At 32.4% G+C, this 18703-nt stretch overlaps 8 protein-coding genes across 8 annotated transcripts; 7 read left to right on the top strand and 1 right to left on the bottom strand.

Moving 5' to 3' along the window:
* Window positions 1-200: 200 nt before the first annotated feature.
* Window positions 201-684, top strand: PPL_00925 (cytochrome b5-like heme/steroid binding domain-containing protein; the record flags this gene model as incomplete). The annotated part of the gene is made up of 2 exons (XM_020571944.1): window positions 201-413; window positions 526-684. 2 exons carry the CDS (start codon window positions 201-203, stop codon window positions 682-684), a joined length of 372 nt encoding a protein of 123 aa, XP_020437802.1.
* A 505-nt stretch (window positions 685-1189) lies between these two features.
* aph1 (gamma-secretase subunit Aph-1) lies at window positions 1190-2134 on the bottom strand (the record flags this gene model as incomplete). The annotated part of the gene is made up of 4 exons (XM_020571943.1): window positions 1190-1254; window positions 1281-1299; window positions 1389-1642; window positions 2026-2134. 4 exons carry the CDS (start codon window positions 2132-2134, stop codon window positions 1190-1192), a joined length of 447 nt encoding a protein of 148 aa, XP_020437801.1.
* Window positions 2135-3194: 1060 nt separating this feature from the next.
* Window positions 3195-4887, top strand: PPL_00923 (uncharacterized protein; the record flags this gene model as incomplete). Its single annotated transcript, XM_020571942.1, has 6 exons — window positions 3195-3321; window positions 3492-3896; window positions 3944-4093; window positions 4250-4498; window positions 4587-4718; window positions 4808-4887. 6 exons carry the CDS (start codon window positions 3195-3197, stop codon window positions 4885-4887), a joined length of 1143 nt encoding a protein of 380 aa, XP_020437800.1.
* Window positions 4888-5485: 598 nt separating this feature from the next.
* Window positions 5486-7458, top strand: cprB (C1 family peptidase; the record flags this gene model as incomplete). Its single annotated transcript, XM_020571941.1, has 5 exons — window positions 5486-5498; window positions 5961-6349; window positions 6440-6787; window positions 6844-7164; window positions 7429-7458. 5 exons carry the CDS (start codon window positions 5486-5488, stop codon window positions 7456-7458), a joined length of 1101 nt encoding a protein of 366 aa, XP_020437799.1.
* Window positions 7459-7766: 308 nt separating this feature from the next.
* Window positions 7767-10979, top strand: PPL_00921 (uncharacterized protein; the record flags this gene model as incomplete). The annotated part of the gene is made up of 1 exon (XM_020571940.1): window positions 7767-10979. The coding sequence occupies one exon, from the start codon at window positions 7767-7769 to the stop codon at window positions 10977-10979; it is 3213 nt and encodes a 1070-aa protein (XP_020437798.1).
* A 919-nt stretch (window positions 10980-11898) lies between these two features.
* Window positions 11899-13658, top strand: PPL_00920 (uncharacterized protein; the record flags this gene model as incomplete). The annotated part of the gene is made up of 2 exons (XM_077398146.1): window positions 11899-11931; window positions 13611-13658. 2 exons carry the CDS (start codon window positions 11899-11901, stop codon window positions 13656-13658), a joined length of 81 nt encoding a protein of 26 aa, XP_077254285.1.
* Window positions 13659-14360: 702 nt separating this feature from the next.
* Window positions 14361-16831, top strand: PPL_00919 (ankyrin repeat-containing protein; the record flags this gene model as incomplete). The annotated part of the gene is made up of 2 exons (XM_020571939.1): window positions 14361-15617; window positions 16226-16831. The coding sequence occupies 2 exons, from the start codon at window positions 14361-14363 to the stop codon at window positions 16829-16831; spliced, it is 1863 nt and encodes a 620-aa protein (XP_020437797.1).
* A 352-nt stretch (window positions 16832-17183) lies between these two features.
* Window positions 17184-18479, top strand: PPL_00918 (cholinephosphate cytidylyltransferase; the record flags this gene model as incomplete). Its single annotated transcript, XM_020571938.1, has 2 exons — window positions 17184-18215; window positions 18321-18479. The coding sequence occupies 2 exons, from the start codon at window positions 17184-17186 to the stop codon at window positions 18477-18479; spliced, it is 1191 nt and encodes a 396-aa protein (XP_020437796.1).
* Window positions 18480-18703: the final 224 nt, after the last annotated feature.

Raw genomic sequence — 18703 nt, 5'->3', positions numbered from 1 at the left:
AAACTAAAAAAAAGAACAGATCAATGATCAACACACTACACACTCATCTTTAAAAGTTGTATAATTAAAAATCTTTTTTCGTCTTTTTGTTTATTTTTTTTTTTTAAAAAGAAGATTGATCTATCTATTTTTTATTTTTATATTTTTGTTAATTTATTAATTTTCAACATATATAATATCATTATAAAAAGATAAATAAAATGGATGTTAATTCATTATTGGTTATTGTTGCTATCTTAGCAGCTGCATACTATGTAAAGAACTACGTATTTGCTCCAGCACCAGCACCTGTTAAGAAGGTTGTCAAACAAAATTCCTACGAAGCAAAGAGAGCAAACCCAAAGTTCTATACCGCTGAAGAAGTTTCAGTACACAACAAAGAGACTGATCTATGGTTAATTATCGACGGAAAGGTAACATTATATAATTATCATTATAGATATATGTTATGTTCGAGAGTGTCAATATTAATAAATCAATGATCATCATCATCAAATAATAATAATAATAATAATAATCATTTAGGTATATGATGTTACACCATACGTAGATAAACATATGGGTGGAATGGCAATCATGAACAACGCCGGTAAAGATTCTTCAAAGGGATTCCATGGTGATCAACATCCAGTCAAAGTTCAACAGATCTTGGATGAATTCTATATCGGTGAATTAAAGCAATAATAATCTTAATAGTCAATCTATAAAATATATTTGTAATATGAAATCATTGGAAACAAGTTTTAAAGATAAATCTCGACGTGTAATAATAATAATAATATCTATATGATATCTATCTAAACAAAAAAAAAAACGAATCGAATGTATATGATATTCAATATAATATTAAACTATTACACCTATCAAATAATAATAATATCATAGTATATATTACAACAAGCAAAAGAAAACAAAATCAACTTAAATTCCAATTCCACTATTATAATACAAACAAACAAGTCATATTTACTTTATATAACTTTGAATAATACATCTTTTTTTTTTGATTTTTCTTTTTTGATTTATCATTATTATGATTGATAGTTGTTGGAAAGGAGAAGTAGGTAGTTGTTTTGTTAATAATTATTGTGTAGTTATCAATGATTGATTGATTGATTGATTGATTGATTGACGTGAAGCTTATTGTTATTGTTGTTGGCTACTACTACTACCAAACAATACTCTTATCTTATGTAATCTTTGTAATTGAATCACCTTTAATCATTGTTCTGAATGTATATCCAATAACAGTTGCTGTAATAATTAAAACTGGTATTAACGAACCATAGCAGCTTCTATCTGGTTGATTAAGTAATGTCTGATACACCACAATATTTGTTAGTAAAGTTAGTAATGTGCACAAATAGATTGTTGACTATTATACTTACAAAATAAGAAGCAGCGAAATGAGATAATAAAACAACACCAACATTGAAATAGTTCTTAGTTCTGTATCCTTGGAATGCTGTGATATTCCAAGCGATATGCAACAACGAGAAGCAAAGTGCATATATCGCTGAGAGAATGAACAAACTGACCGTTGGACAAGCCGGCGAGAACAAATTACCAGGTCCTTGTGCTTCCCAAAGAATAGTACCATACATTACAAATCCATATGTAATTCCACTACCTGTACCAATTGCTATATATATAATAATATTATATTATGTTAACATATATATGTATATACAAAGATATTTAGTTTTAGTTTGTTTTTACCTGCAGATGATAATGTATGATTGGGTCTTGCAGAGAGTGTTTCCAATCTGATGTTTAGTTGCTCTTGTTGTTGCTCTTGTGTAGGGTTGTTGATTTGTTTCATCTGGTTTAGTTGCGATTGAATCTGAGCGAGTGACGGACGGTTGTCGAATCCCCAGCTATAGAGACGATAGAATAGATAACGGAATACCTCTTGGAACATAATGGTGAACGGAATGTTGAACCAATACTGTTGTCTCATCGGTGGTATTATATACCACCATATACTCGCCAGCAGCATCGACAACAACCAATAGAATGACCCACCAATTGCCATGATAACCAACTGACTGTTACGCGATATCACCATCGTAAAGAATACGATACTCGGTGAGAATGCAACAAACAAGCATCCATAAAATAATAGTGCTGTCATTTTGTATTATTAATCTCTATCTAACTCTCTTCAAATAAAAAATATATATCTAAAATCTATACAATAACAATTATCTAGCTAGCTTTTATAAAAATTTAAAATTTAATATATATATATTTACAAAAAATATCTCAATATGTGAAGAAAATAAATATTAAATCATATGTTTTTTTAAATTTTTTTTTTAATTTAGTTTTTTTTTTGACACTCATATTATAATTATTTGATCAGTCAGAATAATGATTTAAATACCAAGTTGTGATTCAAGATCTTAAAATATACATTTATTTTTAAAACAAACTTGAAACTTAATATTATTTAAATGAAAATGTTAGATTAAATTTGAGAATATTATATTATTCAAAGAATTAGACATCTTTTAAACAATGACATATCATTTGTTGAATCAATATTTATATTTATTTGTAAATAAAAAATAAGATTTAAATTTATAAATTTAAAATTGATGAAGGGAAATTTAAAAAAACCTTTAATTCTTTTTCAGAACACTCGGTGTGGGTGCTTTCATCATCAACCAACCATATTTATTTGCAAAGAATTTTCATCATTTTTTTTTCTTTTTCAGTCAGTTGGTCTATAAACCTTTCGTAAGAATTATAATTAGATTGTAAAAAAAAAATTCCTTTCTATCTTCTGTTTAACTTCCAAAGCATCAAATACAAAAAGTATCAAGATTTTTTTGTAAACAGAGACAGTCACTTTTTGTGATCATAAAGAATATCATCACACAACAAAAATTTTGCAACTGACCCCTCTATTATACGAATCACACACCAAGCAGCGCTGACCTCAACCACACACGAAACATTTTTTTGCAAAAATAAAAAAGCTTTAAAACTAAAGAAAGAAAATAGATTAATTTGACGCCAAATTGTTTGTTTCATAAATCAGATAACTTAATCGTAATAATAATAATAATAATAACAATAATTAAAATAACAAATTAGCACAAGATAGATAGATAATATAGTCAAATCAATATTAACAGGAAAATATTAGTAGTAATAGATAGAATAGATAATAAGAGAACAAAGTAAAGATGATGCAAAGTGCTGATAAGAAACTTTGGAGACCAATGTGGATTCCAGATGAACAAGAAGATAAATGTTTAAATTGTTCATCTCAATTCAATACTTTATTAAGACGTCATCATTGTAGACAATGTGGTATGTATATTAGATATAGTTATATTTACATCAAAATCAACATCATCATTCAATTTAGATATATAAAAATCGATTGATATATAATCACACATTGTTTGTGATGTGAAAATTTAAAAAAACAAAAATAGTTGATTTTCTAATAATAATAATTTTTATATATATGTAAATAGGTAATATATTTTGTAATAATTGTAGTAGTAAAAGACAATCATTACCACAATTACATTATGATAGACCAGTTAGAATATGTAATAGATGTTCAGACTTGGCGCATTACTCAAAGTTGGCGTTGTCAGACGATGTGATGCAGCGGATAGAGTCGTCGAAAGGATTTTGCAATATGTCGTTGGATGCGCTCGGTCGCAAGATGATTATCACCAATTTCCTCGAGGTGATGCTAACGCTGTTGTCGCGATTCGAAACGTCGGTCTATCGGCACACGACTCGCGCCATTGCCAATCTCGCCGAGAACGAGATCAATCGTGTCGATATCATTGAATCGTCGATCTTTGGTGCATTCGTCGACTACATGTTGAATCCACACGACGACGACCACCAGATCATCTTGAATATATGCATGTGCTTTGAGTATCTGTCGTGCGAGGAGAATGCGATCATCAAGACATCACTGGCCGACCGGTGTATGCCCGTGCTGATCGAGCTGGCGCGTTCCTACAACAACCAACTGAAACACTCGGCATCGATCATCCTACTCAATCTTACAAAGAACACACTCACCAGAGATCAGGCGATACGCGGTGGCATCATACAAGCATTCATCGCCATGTCACTCTCTGACGAGGTATCATTACAACTGGCTGCAACCAACGCTATTTCCATATTATCTACCAATCGTAAGTAATAATAATAATAATATTGATTCATCTCCAGCAGAAACAAATAGATAACTAATTATACAATAATATAGCTAAAAATCAAAGAAAAATAGTTGAAGGTGGATCACTGCCTCCTTTGATATTGATGATTAATTCACCGGTGGAAAAAGTAATATTGTATAGCGTGGCATCACTTGCCAGTCTTTCAGAGAACAGCGACAATCAGATATCGATTGGACAGGTCGGTGGAGTTCGGCCAATGATCAATCTACTACACTATTCGAATCAAGATAAAATACCATTATATGCAGCAACAACACTCTATTATCTTTCACTTTGTCGTAAGTTGAATTCGTTATTAGAAAACAAGATTGGAAATTATAATTAATCAAAAAAAATACTTTCTTTTTCTTTTCAAACAAACTATAGAAACCAACTTTACTTTATTATTACAACAAGAACTTTTCGATACTTTGTCTAAAATCATTATTGTCAATTATACCAATACATCACATGAATTATTATTGTTAGCACTCAAAATATTAGGAAATCTATCATCAGGTATGTTCTAAAGTATTTTTAAGAAAGATAGAATCACTAATTGGAATATCAATATAATAGTTAAAGAAGGTAAAATTATAATAAGAAAGAATCAAGCACTGATGAACATTTTAAGAATAATGGTACACTCTACAAACAAACTGCAGTCATTCTCTTTGGTCATTTTTAATAATTGTGAAACCAATTGATGATCGATCATCAACAAAAAAAAAAAAACAAAACAAAAATATATAGAAATTTTTATAACAAAAGCAAATCGATCGATCAATCAAACAACATACACATACATCATATATAATAATGGTAAAGTTTAACAACTTGATCCAAATTTTAATCTCAGATTACAGTAATAACAGGTTAAAACAAATAAATTGAAATTAAATAATCAATTTCTATTCAAATTAAATAGATAGATAGATAATAATACAACATTCCATTTTCAACAATCTTTGGAACAAACAAACAAGCAAAACTAAACCGTTATTGTTAATATTGATGTTTTATTTTTTTGGTACTTCAGATATATAAATTTATATAAATATAAGTATATCCCTTTTGCTGATCTTATTATTATAATATTGAAATAAATACGAATGAAAAATAAACCATCATAATAAATAAATTATTACGTTGTGGTGGAGTGAGGTGGGTTGTTGTTTGGTCGACTAACCTTTTTTAGAAAAATTAATTTTATTTACAAATACACCCAATTATGCATAAAAATATTTATCATCAAACAAAAGACAAAATATAAATTCAATCATCACATGTCAGAACGTGGTAATTAATAACAATAACATATAATAATTACATTCTTATTAAAAAATCTACCGATTATCTATCTATTCAAATTAAAAAGATTTTTTTTTGCTAATAAACAATAACTCTTTTATTAAATTATTTTATCGATACTATATTATATGATTTTTCTACCATCTTTAAAACAATTAAATTACAATCCGTCAACAGATACTGGAATAAATTTCAATCGAATGTTCTAAATAACTTTATTTTAAATTGTAATTATTGAAAAAGTTTATCTTTTTTTTTTGATTAGAGACAAAAACATATTTATATATAAGTTTGCAACATTTCAATTGTTACTTTTGTTTATTTTTTAACTTTTTTTGAAAGGATAATAGTTAAAGAAAACTTTATATCTTTTTTTTCAATTTCTATTTATATATAAAATATAAATATTTATTTATATAAATAAAATGAATAAAATCATTTTATTAATAGCATTTATAGGATTGTTGACAATAGTCAATGGTTCCTTATTTAAAGAGGAGGAATATAAACAAGTTTTCACTGATTGGACACATAAATTCCAAAGATTATATAGCAATAATGAATTTTTAAAGAAATATCATACTTTTAAATCGAATATGGATTATGTCCATTCATGGAATGCTAAAAACTCTGATACAGTATTGGAGTTGAACCATTTGGCCGACCACTCACCAGAGGAGTACAAGAAATTCTACTTGGGAACTCGTGTAAAACATATCCATTTCAACGTACAAGGTACACACATCAACACCCAACTCAGCACTGTATTCGAAGACTCTGGTGCAACCGTAGATTGGAGAAAGAAAGGTGCTGTTTCACCAATTAAAGATCAAGGTCAAGTGAGTATTAAAAAAAATACGAAACGAAGCAAAACAAAACAATCAAAACTAAACTAATCATGTTTCCTATTACTTCAAAAAAAATTTTAGTGTGGATCCTGTTGGTCATTCTCTACAACTGGATCAGTTGAAGGAGCTCACCAAATAAAGACTGGAAATATGGTTGAGTTGTCCGAACAGAATTTGGTGGATTGCTCCTCCGCCGAAGGAAATATGGGTTGCAATGGTGGATTGATGAATAATGCTTTCGACTATATCATATCCAATCACGGTATTGACACTGAGCAATCGTATCCATACACTGCCAACACCGGTAGCGTATGTAAGTTCAATAAGACCAATGTCGGTGCAACCATCTCCTCGTACAAGAGTATCACACCGGGTTCAGAGACTGATCTCGCCAATGCAGTAAAGACAGCCGGTCCGGTGTCAGTTGCGGTAAGTTTATTGAAATTCTAACTTTTAAAAAAAAAGAGCTAACAAAACATTAATAGATTGATGCCTCCCACCGTTCCTTCCAACTCTACTCACACGGTATCTACTACGAGTGGTTGTGCTCCTCCACCCGATTGGATCATGGTGTACTCGTTGTTGGATACGGATCCGGTAACCCACCCAACTCCGATATGGATCACATGATTCTCAAGAAAACTGCCAAGACTGACCATTATCACGGTAAGAAATCACTTAAAGTTGAAAAAGTAGACACCACAAGCTCCAAAAACTACTGGATCGTCAAGAATTCCTGGTCTGATACCTGGGGTGATAAAGGTTATATCTATATGTCAAAGGATAGAAAGAATAATTGCGGTAATGTATTTTTAAAAATTAATATCAATAATCTTTCAAAAAAAAAAAACATTTACTAATCTTTTTGTTTCTTTTATCTTATTTTCTATTCTTTTTTAATTAATTAAATACAATTTTTTTATCTATCACTTTATATAGGTATTGGTAAGTTAATTAACAAAAACATTTTCCCTATTATAAAACCATAGTACTAATATTTCTTTTTCTTTCTTTTTTATCAAATTTTTAAAAATAACAGCATCATGTGCTTCATATCCAATTGTTTAAAGGAGATAACTTCTTTGGCTGTAAATCTTTAAATAAATACAATAACTTTTTCAAAATCAATAAAATTAATGATTTATTTTATTAATTTATTAATTAATTTTTCTAAAAACGGTTTGTCTAACAAACAACCCACCTCACCACAACCTAATAATTTATTTATTTATAAAGATCTTATTATTTGGGAATGAGCACAACAAAATTTGAATTTAAAAATTTTTAAAGACTATTGAAAAAAAGCGCCAAAACAATAACACCTTAATTAATTTTTTGAAACAGATTATTGTTGTATAGTATTAAAACAGATTCACACATTTTCTACATTTGACTTTATATAAAGATAATGTCTATAGATAAACTAACACCACAGAAAAGAAAGAATGATGATGTTCCTAATAGTAACAATGTAAATCAAAATAATAGTAATAACAGTAATAACAGTAGTAATGAAGAAGTAGTTTTTAAATCGAGTAGTCCACTACTTCCACCTCACCTTCCTCATCCACAAACACAAGTACATACACAAACACAAGTACATACACAACGACCAGAACTACAAGCAGTATATCAACAACATCAATTTCTACAGCAACTACAACAACAGCAACAGCAACAGCAACAGCAACAGCAACAGCAACAGCAACAACTACAACATCATCGTCCACCTGGAATTCTTGGAGCAACACCTATGCCTACACAACATCCAACACCAATTCCAATTTCACCACTTACAACACCAATTTCAATACCAACTAATACTACTACCACTACCACCAACACCAGTAGTAGTGTACCTGCGGGAACAGCAGTACAAAATCAACAACTTAACCAACTATACTTTCAGCAATATCAACACCAATTACACGCACAATATCTAGAACAACAACTCCAAATGCATTATCAACAACAGCTACAGCAACAACAATATCATTATCCACAACATGTTTTAACAAATCCGATTTCTACACCACCTCCACCTCCACCGACTCAGACGACGATTGCACCTTTAACACCAACGTCTGTTCATACTCCATTATTTAGTCCATCACCATATAGATCACCCACAGATCGACAACAAAAACATCAACATCACAGTGTTGTCGATGATACACCAACAACAATTTTATCACCAACTACACCAAACAAATCGGTGTGTGTGGAACCAGTTTTGATTCATAGGATCAACTCAACACCATATTGGTGTGTAAATGACCCACATAGACTGCCACTTTACAACACTGATATTGCTCAGCTCTATGAGGACGAACCCCTCACTGAGAATGCAATAGCGTCATTCAGTCAAATACTACTCTGGTATCACTTTGGCGAGAAGGATCGACAGAAACTAAAGTACATCAAGATATATCATCCAAAGAACTTTCGGCAACACCAACTCCCCAATGAGAATATCAACTCAATCATTCCTTTTTCCTCAACAGAGACAACATCTTCGACGACATCAACGACAACACTAACAACAATAAGATCATCACCACCCTATCAAAGAGATTTCACATTGCGCTCAGAGATTATATTTCTACCGGTGATGGGTGACTATCATTGGATCTTGATCGTTGTCGTCATCGATGAGAACGATACCCGAACTGCATATATCATCGATCCACTGAAACAATCGAACTACCACTTGGACAGTGCAATCAAATCACACTTTTCCATTGGCAAATTCAATAAACTCGAATGGTTCACTGACGACACCAATCCAAATACGAGTGGAGTCTATTGTATGGCGTCTCTAGAGCTATGTCTAATCGCACTCATCGAACAACTCTCTAAATCACTTCATCTTGGTCCTTCCAAGTTGGATCTTCAAACGATATTCGATCAACAACATTTTCAAACATTCGACTTTTCCACTTATAAACAACGTATAGCAAAATCATTCATTCCTCCAACTGTTTTAATAGAACCATTCAACCATTTCTTAAATATTCCAACAACAACAACAACCATAAATAATAATAATAATAATAATAATAATAATAATAATAATAATAATAATAATGAAATTAGTAATAACAATAATAATGAAAATAATAATAACAATATGTATAAAGTAACAACAATAATAGATGATAAACAAGACGAAACAATTTCAAAGTCAGAACCACCAATAGCAATTAGTAGTAGCAATCCAACTACAACAGCAACAGCATCAACAACGACAACGAAATCAGATGCACCATTAAAAATAACAGTTAAGAATACACGTCTGTGGCCAAGGTTTGTTGGTAACTCTGTAAAGAGTTGGATTGTACACTATGAACAGAGACAACTGAAAGCGATAAGTGGTGAAATCACTACTATTAAGGATCCAGAGTTGGTTAAAGACTGTTATACTCTGTGTCAATCGGATCTTGCTGTAACTTGTGTGGAGATTGCTCAGCATGGTACTCTACTGGGCAATAAAGTTTGTCAACAACTATTTGATAAGCTCAAAGCAGATTATAATAGATTCTTTGCGAAAAGTAAGGATTCAACTACAACAATTATTGTTAGTGATAAAAGCGATAAATCAAATCAAAGCGATGATGATGATGATGATAGTAGTGATGAAGAAAAAGAGAAGGAGAAGGAGAAGGAGAAAGAAAAGGAGAGGGATAAAGAGAAGGAAAAGGAAAAGGAAAGAGAAAAAGAGAGAGAAGAGGAAAAACAAAAAGCAAAAAGAAAGAAAGAAGAGGAGAGAAGAGATAGCGAGAGAAGAAAGAAAGAAAAGAAGAGAAGAGAGGACAGCGAGAAGAAGAAAGATGAAGAGGAGGGCGAGGTAGGCAAGCTACTGATCATGGAGGAGGACGGAGGTGATAATGACAGCTCGGTATTTGACGATAGTATGGCCATAGTTCTATCGCAAATTCCAAACGAAGATGAATTCTCGATATTCTCAACGTCAGCAAGCAACAAACAGCCAATGTTTATTAGCGAACAACAACCCATTAACAATGTCGTTAACAACATCAATGAAAACCTGGTGGAATCAGCAACTCTACAGTGGTATCTAAAGAACGAAAAGAAAGGCGAAGTACTTTATCAGCTGTACAAATCGTTTCTACCGCATCTCTTCAGTGAGAACATGAGCGAATTGCACAAGTTTGATGGACGTCCAGCTCTCTTCTATTCAATGTTGTTTCTGCTGCCGCCACTAAAGAGCAAGTCAGAGATTGTCGCGGCGTACGGCGTCGAAGGACACAGGCTAATACAGCGGTGCATGCTTGATTTCCTCGAGAGAACAAGCGAAGCCACCAAGGCCTTCGACAAGAAGAAAGACATCGCCAACAAGAAAATCTTTAGCAATTGGTACAATCGTATTGAGACACTGCCAAACACTGGCAAGCTACCGTCCGGCCTGTTCCCATTGGCCTACTCCACCAATACCAAAGACGTTTGTGTACTGGTGACCTATCCACTGGCGAAAAATTTTGATCCCGCCATCGGATTCTACCGTCCCATATGGGTGTCTGACTCTAGTTTCAATGAGAGACACATTTCGTTTAGTGCTGGTCAACTTAGAGATAGATTCTCAGCATTATGTAATCCATAACAAACAATAACCAATTAACAATAATAATTAAAAATAAATTAATTAATTTTATATTTTTTTTTCTAAAATATCTAAATATAAATCATTTTTTTTTGTAAATTTAAATTATTTATGTTGATGTAATAATATTTTATTGCCCACTACATAAAATCTTACCGCCCATGAAAATGAATAAACAAAAAATCTCAAGAACAAGATTTAAAAAAAATTCATTTTAGTTTAATTTTTTGTTTTTTTTTTTTTTTTAGTTTGGTTTTTGGAGCAAAAACTTTTTTTTTTTACACAACAACAAAGTAATTTATAAATTTATTGTTGTTTTTTGTATTATTACTAGTAAAAAGATAAAAGGATCAAAACATTCCTCTTATACTTTATTATTTATTTATTTATTATAACAGAAAAGAATCGAATCTGACTTTTTTTTCTAGAAAAAAAAAAAAGAAAAAAAGAAAAACAAAATCAGATAATATTACGAAAAAGTTAAGATTAGATTAAAGATATAACAAAACTAAAGTAAGATTCAAAGTAGATTTAGTTGAACAATAATAATAATAAGATAAGAATAGGAATATGAACATATTTTTAGTTATCAAATAATATTATATTATTGAATATTATTTAGTAGTAGAAAGATAATATTAGTTTAGATTATTCATTTTCCTCTTCTTCTTCTTCTTTTATAACAACAACAATTTAACAACACTGTTTTAATAATCCTCTCCACAGTAACACAACACACTAGTGCTATTTTTAAAAATAGATTGATAGATTTATATTACATCTATTTTCAACTTATGTTTTTGTTTTTTTTTCAAGACACAAAAACGGAATGGATTTAAACTATTTTTAGTTTTCATTGTTTAATAAACCCTATTATATTGTATCTTAAATCATTATATTTATAAATAAATATAAAAACATGTTATTTATTTATTTCCATTTTTGTCACGATGTAATTAGAATAGCTTCAAGTAGTCGTTACTCAGAATATTGATAAACGCAATTTATTGTATATTTACTTTGGATTGTAACAGTGTAACAACATGCTCAATATATCATTATCATACCCTGTTCAATGAATAAAGTATTCATTATCACTTCAATATTGCAAATGCATTTGCCACACACAAATAATAACTTAAAAAAAAAAAATTGCTCAAATTGTGAAATGCTTTTGTTGACCAACAACATAATCAAACAAAACAACACAATTCAAATCATCCACTTAACTTAACTTAACTTTTATTGGTGATTGTTGTTTGAAATACATAAATAATCAAATCAAATCAAAACAAAACAATGATTTATCAAATAAATTGTTAACATCCAATCCACATACTCTATTTTATTGTATTATATGTATATATTTTAGTAAATTCTATAGGTAGAGTAAACTATTGTGATAAAATAAAATAGCATAGAATAGAATATAGTCTATAGTTTAACAGATCTGTTATATTTACCCTCTATCATTCCACCACCTACCTCATACAGCAGCAATAAGAGTACCAAATTAAAATACATCACTCACTGTAGTTTTAATATATATATCTCAATTTTGTATTGTATCACAAACCACAAACACACACCCACATACACGCCGAGTTAATCAGTATATTGGATTCAATCTTCAAGTTTTTTACTTTTTTTTTTTTTTTTTTTTTTGATCCAAGTATAAATGAATGAATGCCAGTAACACATCACATTAGCAGGTAGTAATAGTAGTCATACTATCATCACTAAAACAAACAACAACAACAACAAACAAAAAATTAGTTTTGCTCTGTTGCTTGCTCCATGAAAATGTTTATTTTAATTTCTTCATACCATACCAATCTATAACCATAAAAATATAAAATTCAAACCATAACACATAACCTACAGACACTAAAACAAACCTAATTCAATTCAAATCGATTCAATACAATAACAGCAAACAGCAGAAACAGTAGGATCATCATCACTATAACAGTGACAACAGCAACATCAGCAACAACAACAACAGTAGCGCACTACATTCACTAAACCTCCTGCTAACATCAATCAATCAATCAAAACCATATTAGAATTAGATATATAAATGTGAGTGGTGTTACCACCACCACCACACAACCACCAAACCATCAACCACATCACACAAAACAAAAAAAAAAAACATCAAGATCACCCAAATAATATAATTTAATGAATATATAAATATTTCAAACTTGATATGATATAATATAATATTATAACATTGATCCACTATATATGTGTGTTCATATATCAATCTTCCTTCCTTTATATATAATCCCAACTTATTACTTTTTTGGAAATTACCACACACTCACTCACTCTATTCCTTCTCCAATCAAAACATATCCAAACCAACACACACACACAACACAAACTCACAGAACAACACTGATATGATGATAAATCTCCCTTCAAATTTGATTGTGTTTATTAAAATTGTTTAGAAATAATTACCACCATTATTATTTATATAATAATAATTTATAATATATGTAAATCCAAAATTAAATAATCATTAAATTCAACATTGGTAGTAGCAATCAAACATATATTTATAAATTATTTGTTTCCTCCATACTATTCCAATTCAATTCATTTTAACTTTATTTAAAATAGAATAGCAATAACAATAAACAACAACAACAACAACAACAAGAACAATAAGAACAATAAACATTGAATTATAAAATATTTATTGGTTTTTTTTGTTTTTAATTATTATCTGTTGTGATTGTTAATCATCATCAATCAATATTTTTATTTTTTAAAAATATAATACTGATTGTCACAATAATAATATATAAAACTACCCTTTTTTATCATAAAAATAATAACACAATACTAACTATACAACCATTTTAATTAATTACAGTTGACAATAGCAATAACAACTTTCATTCATTCAATCTGTGCCAATTATTATTATTCAATTGAAAATTGACAAGATAACAAACGATTGTTTGGACATTATAGTCGAGATAACTAACCAACAATATTCATAATAACATAGCTACAACAGCAATAATAATATTAAAGAGTTGACAATCAAATCAAATCAAATCAAAAAAAAAACTTATTTATTTATAAAAAAAATATATGTATTTGTAAGAAAAAAAAAAAAGAGAGAAAATCATTATCAACTTTGTATTTTAGTTTAACAATAATATAATAATAATAATAATAATAATTATATAACAGTTTAAGTTAATCAGCATTGAAATTTTGAATTGGAATTTCAATTTTTTTTTTTTAAGGATTAAAAAGTCAATTTGTAAAGCTGTTGGAAAAACTATAAATAGTGAAAGCAGATATAGTGAGAAGATTAAATAATTATATATTATTCTATTCGAATTTGAAAGAAAAGGAATGGAACCAAGTCTGAAAGTTGGTGGTTCAACGGAGATCATCACTACAGAGCAGAATGGTAGCAATGGAAATCTAGCAAATATCATCATCAATCATCAAGTGAATGTGGTCGATAACATTAGTACGACGAGCAGCAATACAACTACCACTACTACTCAGAGTTATCTCACAAACAACACAATCACCAATAGCGGTACCAACATTCCATGTGTCGCGCTGGAGCCGTTTCCTCACGCGCCAGGCCGCTTCCTCATTCACGAGGCGGTCTACAACAACGATATGAACACGCTCATTGAAATATTGGGTGAAGTCGACAACAGCACCACCGAATCACAGCAATCCGCAGCACTTTCACCGCAAACTGCAGTCGATCTCAATGACAAGGAGAATGAAGATCGCGACGACGACGAAGACGACGACGACTCGCCGTTGGAAGCTGGCAAACTCTCGGTTAACGATCGCGATAGTTTGGGTCGCACACCGCTGATGTATGCAAACAAGTTGGAAACACTGAGATTCCTGCTCGCCAAGAGCGCACGTGTCAATCTTCGTGACCAGGAGCGTCAGACTGCGATGCACAGAGCCGCTTTCAATGGACTCACTGAGATACTGTCGGTGCTATTGGATTGTGGAGCGCATATCAAGCGCGATAGCAATGGTTGCACTCCACTGCATCTCGCCTGTTCCATTGGATCGATATCGTGCGCGTCAACGATGATTGAGAAGGGACCGAGACGCGTCAAAGCAGAGGCACGTGACAAGAAAGGAAAGACTGCGCTCCACTATGCAGTGGAGTCGTCATCGCCCGACGACATCTCTGTTCACATTGTGAGTGCACTCGTCAGTGGCGGATCGATGCTCGACTCGAAAGACCGTGAAAAGAAATCGCCACTCCACATTGCCGCCATTCTCGGCAAGATCAAGTGCATTGTGATGCTCGTCGAGAAGGGCGCAAACGTTGAGATTGCCGACTACCTTGGCGCGACACCACTCCACTATGCAGTGACCAATCAGAGTTGTCACAAAGCCGTCAAGCTCATGGTGAATCGCGGTGCCAAAGTGAATGCGATCGACAACACCGGACAGACACCGATATTCTACGCGTCGCGCTCCGGTCATCCAAAGAATGTAAAAGCGCTGTTGCGCTCCGGTGCACAAGCCAGCGTAAAAGACTATCAGAACAAGACACCGCTCCACTTCTCACTGGATATTGCCAATCCAACCATTAGCAGTATGTTGGTGTCGGGTGGCGCCGATGTAACACTGCGCTACAAGTACGGCCTGAAAGGAGAGTATGCCAATGGACTGCGACCCAAGTATCGCGGAGACATACTGGACGACCCACCCGAAGAAGGAACCATCGCCGACATGTTTGGATTTCTGCCGGACGTCTCGATGACATCGCAACAAGTCAAGAAGTGGTCGGAAAACAAAGACTTCTACAATCAACTGCACCGCCACAAATCGACCTACGAAGTGCAACGCGAAAAGAAGTGGCTAAAGATTACAGAAAACTGGGGAAAGTACTCCTCCAAGAAGATGTCAAAGGTTCACTCACTCTCCTGGAAGAGTGTTCCCGATTCCGTGAGAGGCATGCTCTGGAAGTTGATCCTTGCGCCACACACCCTCAGAGACAAGGCCAAGCTTTCATTTGAACAAATATTAAATGGTGACTCTGAATTTGTAAAACAAATCGATCTGGACATTGATAGAACCTATAGAAATCATATCTTTTTTAGAGAGAGATTTTCAGTTGGGTAAGTTTGTTGTGTTAATGAATCATTTTCATGAAAATCAAAATCAATTTTTATTAATTTTCATTAATAATCAACATTAGTCAACAATCATTGTTCAATGTATTAAAGGCATATAGTATTTATGATCAAGAGGTAGGATATTGTCAAGGAATGAGTGGAATCGCTTCTATTTTGCTGATGTATATGACTGAGGAGGAAGCATTTTGGTCGTTGGTTTCACTGATGGAGAATGAAAAGTATGAGTTGCGAGGATTGTTTTTACCGTCATTCCCGCTGCTCTATAGACACTATGCGATTCACGAGTCGTTGCTACACGATGAACTCCCGCGTATACAATCACACTTTGGCATCGAGGGAGTGACCACCTCTATGTATGCAACCAAGTGGTTCCTCACGGTGTTCAGTGGTAACGTGCCATTCCCTCTGCTCATTAGATTCTGGGATTTGGTACTGATACACGGTTACTATGTCATTCACACGCTGGTCATCCACATCCTCAGAATCAATCAAGACACACTCATCAAAGAAGGCTTTGAAAAGATACTCAGTATCTTCTCTAGTCTCGACTCCAACGGTATCGATACCTACAGCTTCTGCAAAGGCGCTAGAAAGCATAAGATATCCGAGAAGAAAGTAGCTAAACTACTGAAAAAACACGACCTTCAACAAACTCAATTACATATTCACCCGGGTGGAGTACCTATTAATTCGTAATAAAGATAAATAATATTATTTTATTTTTAAAAAAACAAGAAAGTCCAAACAAATATGTATTGATGACTCATTCGTTAATTTTAACTCTGCTTTTCATTTGCACCGATCAGCTTTGAAACTTGAAAAAATCATAAACTGAAAAAGGAAATAAATGATTTGGAATAGTCAAAGCAAAGATCAAAAAATTTCACCCCCCTAATTTTTTGGGCAGTTAGCCCACAACTCATAAATAAATAAATATCCCACAAAGAAAAGTTCAATTAAAAGGGGTGTTGCGATAACATAAAACTACTTTCATTATTTATTTATTTAATAATTTGTTTGTTTGTTTGTTCATTTTATTTATATAAAAATGTCAAAGAGAAAGTCTAGTGGAAATAATAATACAGATGTTACTTCTGTAAGCAACAACAACAGTAACCCTGATGAGAAAGTTGCTGAACAAAACAATATACAATCAATAATAACTAAAAATAATAATAATAATAATGGTAATCATCATGTTCAAAATAATAAAAAGTTAAATGGTAGTAGTAATGGTGTAAAGATTATTGATAATGATAATAATAGTAGTATTGATGAACAAACAACAACATCGTCAACAACAACTACTGTAGTTGCACCAAAGAAGAAACAAAGAGTTGAATCTTCTTCTTCTTCAACTACATATGAACAATACAGTAACAGCATTGACAACTCTAATACATCTACCAGTAGCAGTCATTCAAATGGTAGTACAACAACTCATAGACCACCAAATCCACCACCTACCGACAGACCCGTTCGTGTCTATGCCGACGGTATCTACGATCTCTTCCACTTTGGACATGCGCGTTCACTCAAACAAGCAAAGTCGTTGTTCCCCAACACTTATTTGATTGTCGGTGTCTGTAACGACGAGATGACTCACCGTTTGAAAGGAAAGACCGTTATGACCGATATTGAACGTGCCGAGTCGCTGCGTCACTGTCGTTGGGTAGACGAGGTCGTCGAGAATGCACCGTGGATCGTCACTCAGGAGTTTATCGATGAACACCAAATCGACTTTGTATCGCACGGTGAAGATGCCTGTCTCGACAAGGATGGCAACGATATCTACCAGTTCGTCAAGGATCAAGGTAAATTCATGACCATCAAGCGTACCGAGGGTATCTCTACATCCGACATCATCCTTCGAATCGTCAAGGACTACGATAGCTACGTTATGCGTAACCTGAAGCGTGGATACACCGGAAAGGAGATGAACGTCGGTGTCTTCAAAGAGAATGCACTCAAGGTCGAAGAGAAATTCAACCAACTGAGGAGTAAAGTACGTGATAGCGTCGATCAATTCAAAGTTTGGTCCAACGAAAATCATATGAGAGACTTTTTAATGAGATTCAGTGTATGTATAAAATAATAGTAATAATAATATTGTTTAAACTTTTATTAATTATAATACTTTCTTTTTCTCATTCTTTGTTTCTTTTGTTTTTTTTGTAATATTTAGAAACGTCTACCAAAGAGAATTACAGCTGGATCAAATGTTTCATCACCTTCACAAGAAACATATTTTAGTCCAGATAATGATTTCATTTTCGATGAGGATGATATCACCAGTCCAAAGAGTCCATCAAGCCCATCAAGCAACCACACTTTATCACCATAAACTAAATTGTTATCTGAAAGATATGGTTGACGGAAGTTTGTGTTTATGATTCACCAAAGATAGTTTGTAATATTATATAAATAAATAAGTAAATAAATAAATAAATAAATAGCATCCCTCCAAATTTAAGATGTATCAAAGAGCATACGAGACAAACTTTCTCTGATTAAAGCAGGTTTTATTAATGGCAATGTAGTATTAACACAATGTTGGGATAAGTTTAT

The sequence above is a fragment of the Heterostelium album genome, assembly GCF_000004825.1.
Source record: "Heterostelium album PN500 unplaced genomic scaffold PPL_contig1, whole genome shotgun sequence".
Classification (NCBI taxonomy): domain Eukaryota; phylum Evosea; class Eumycetozoa; order Acytosteliales; family Acytosteliaceae; genus Heterostelium; species Heterostelium album.
This window is presented reverse-complemented; position numbering and strand designations above follow the sequence as displayed.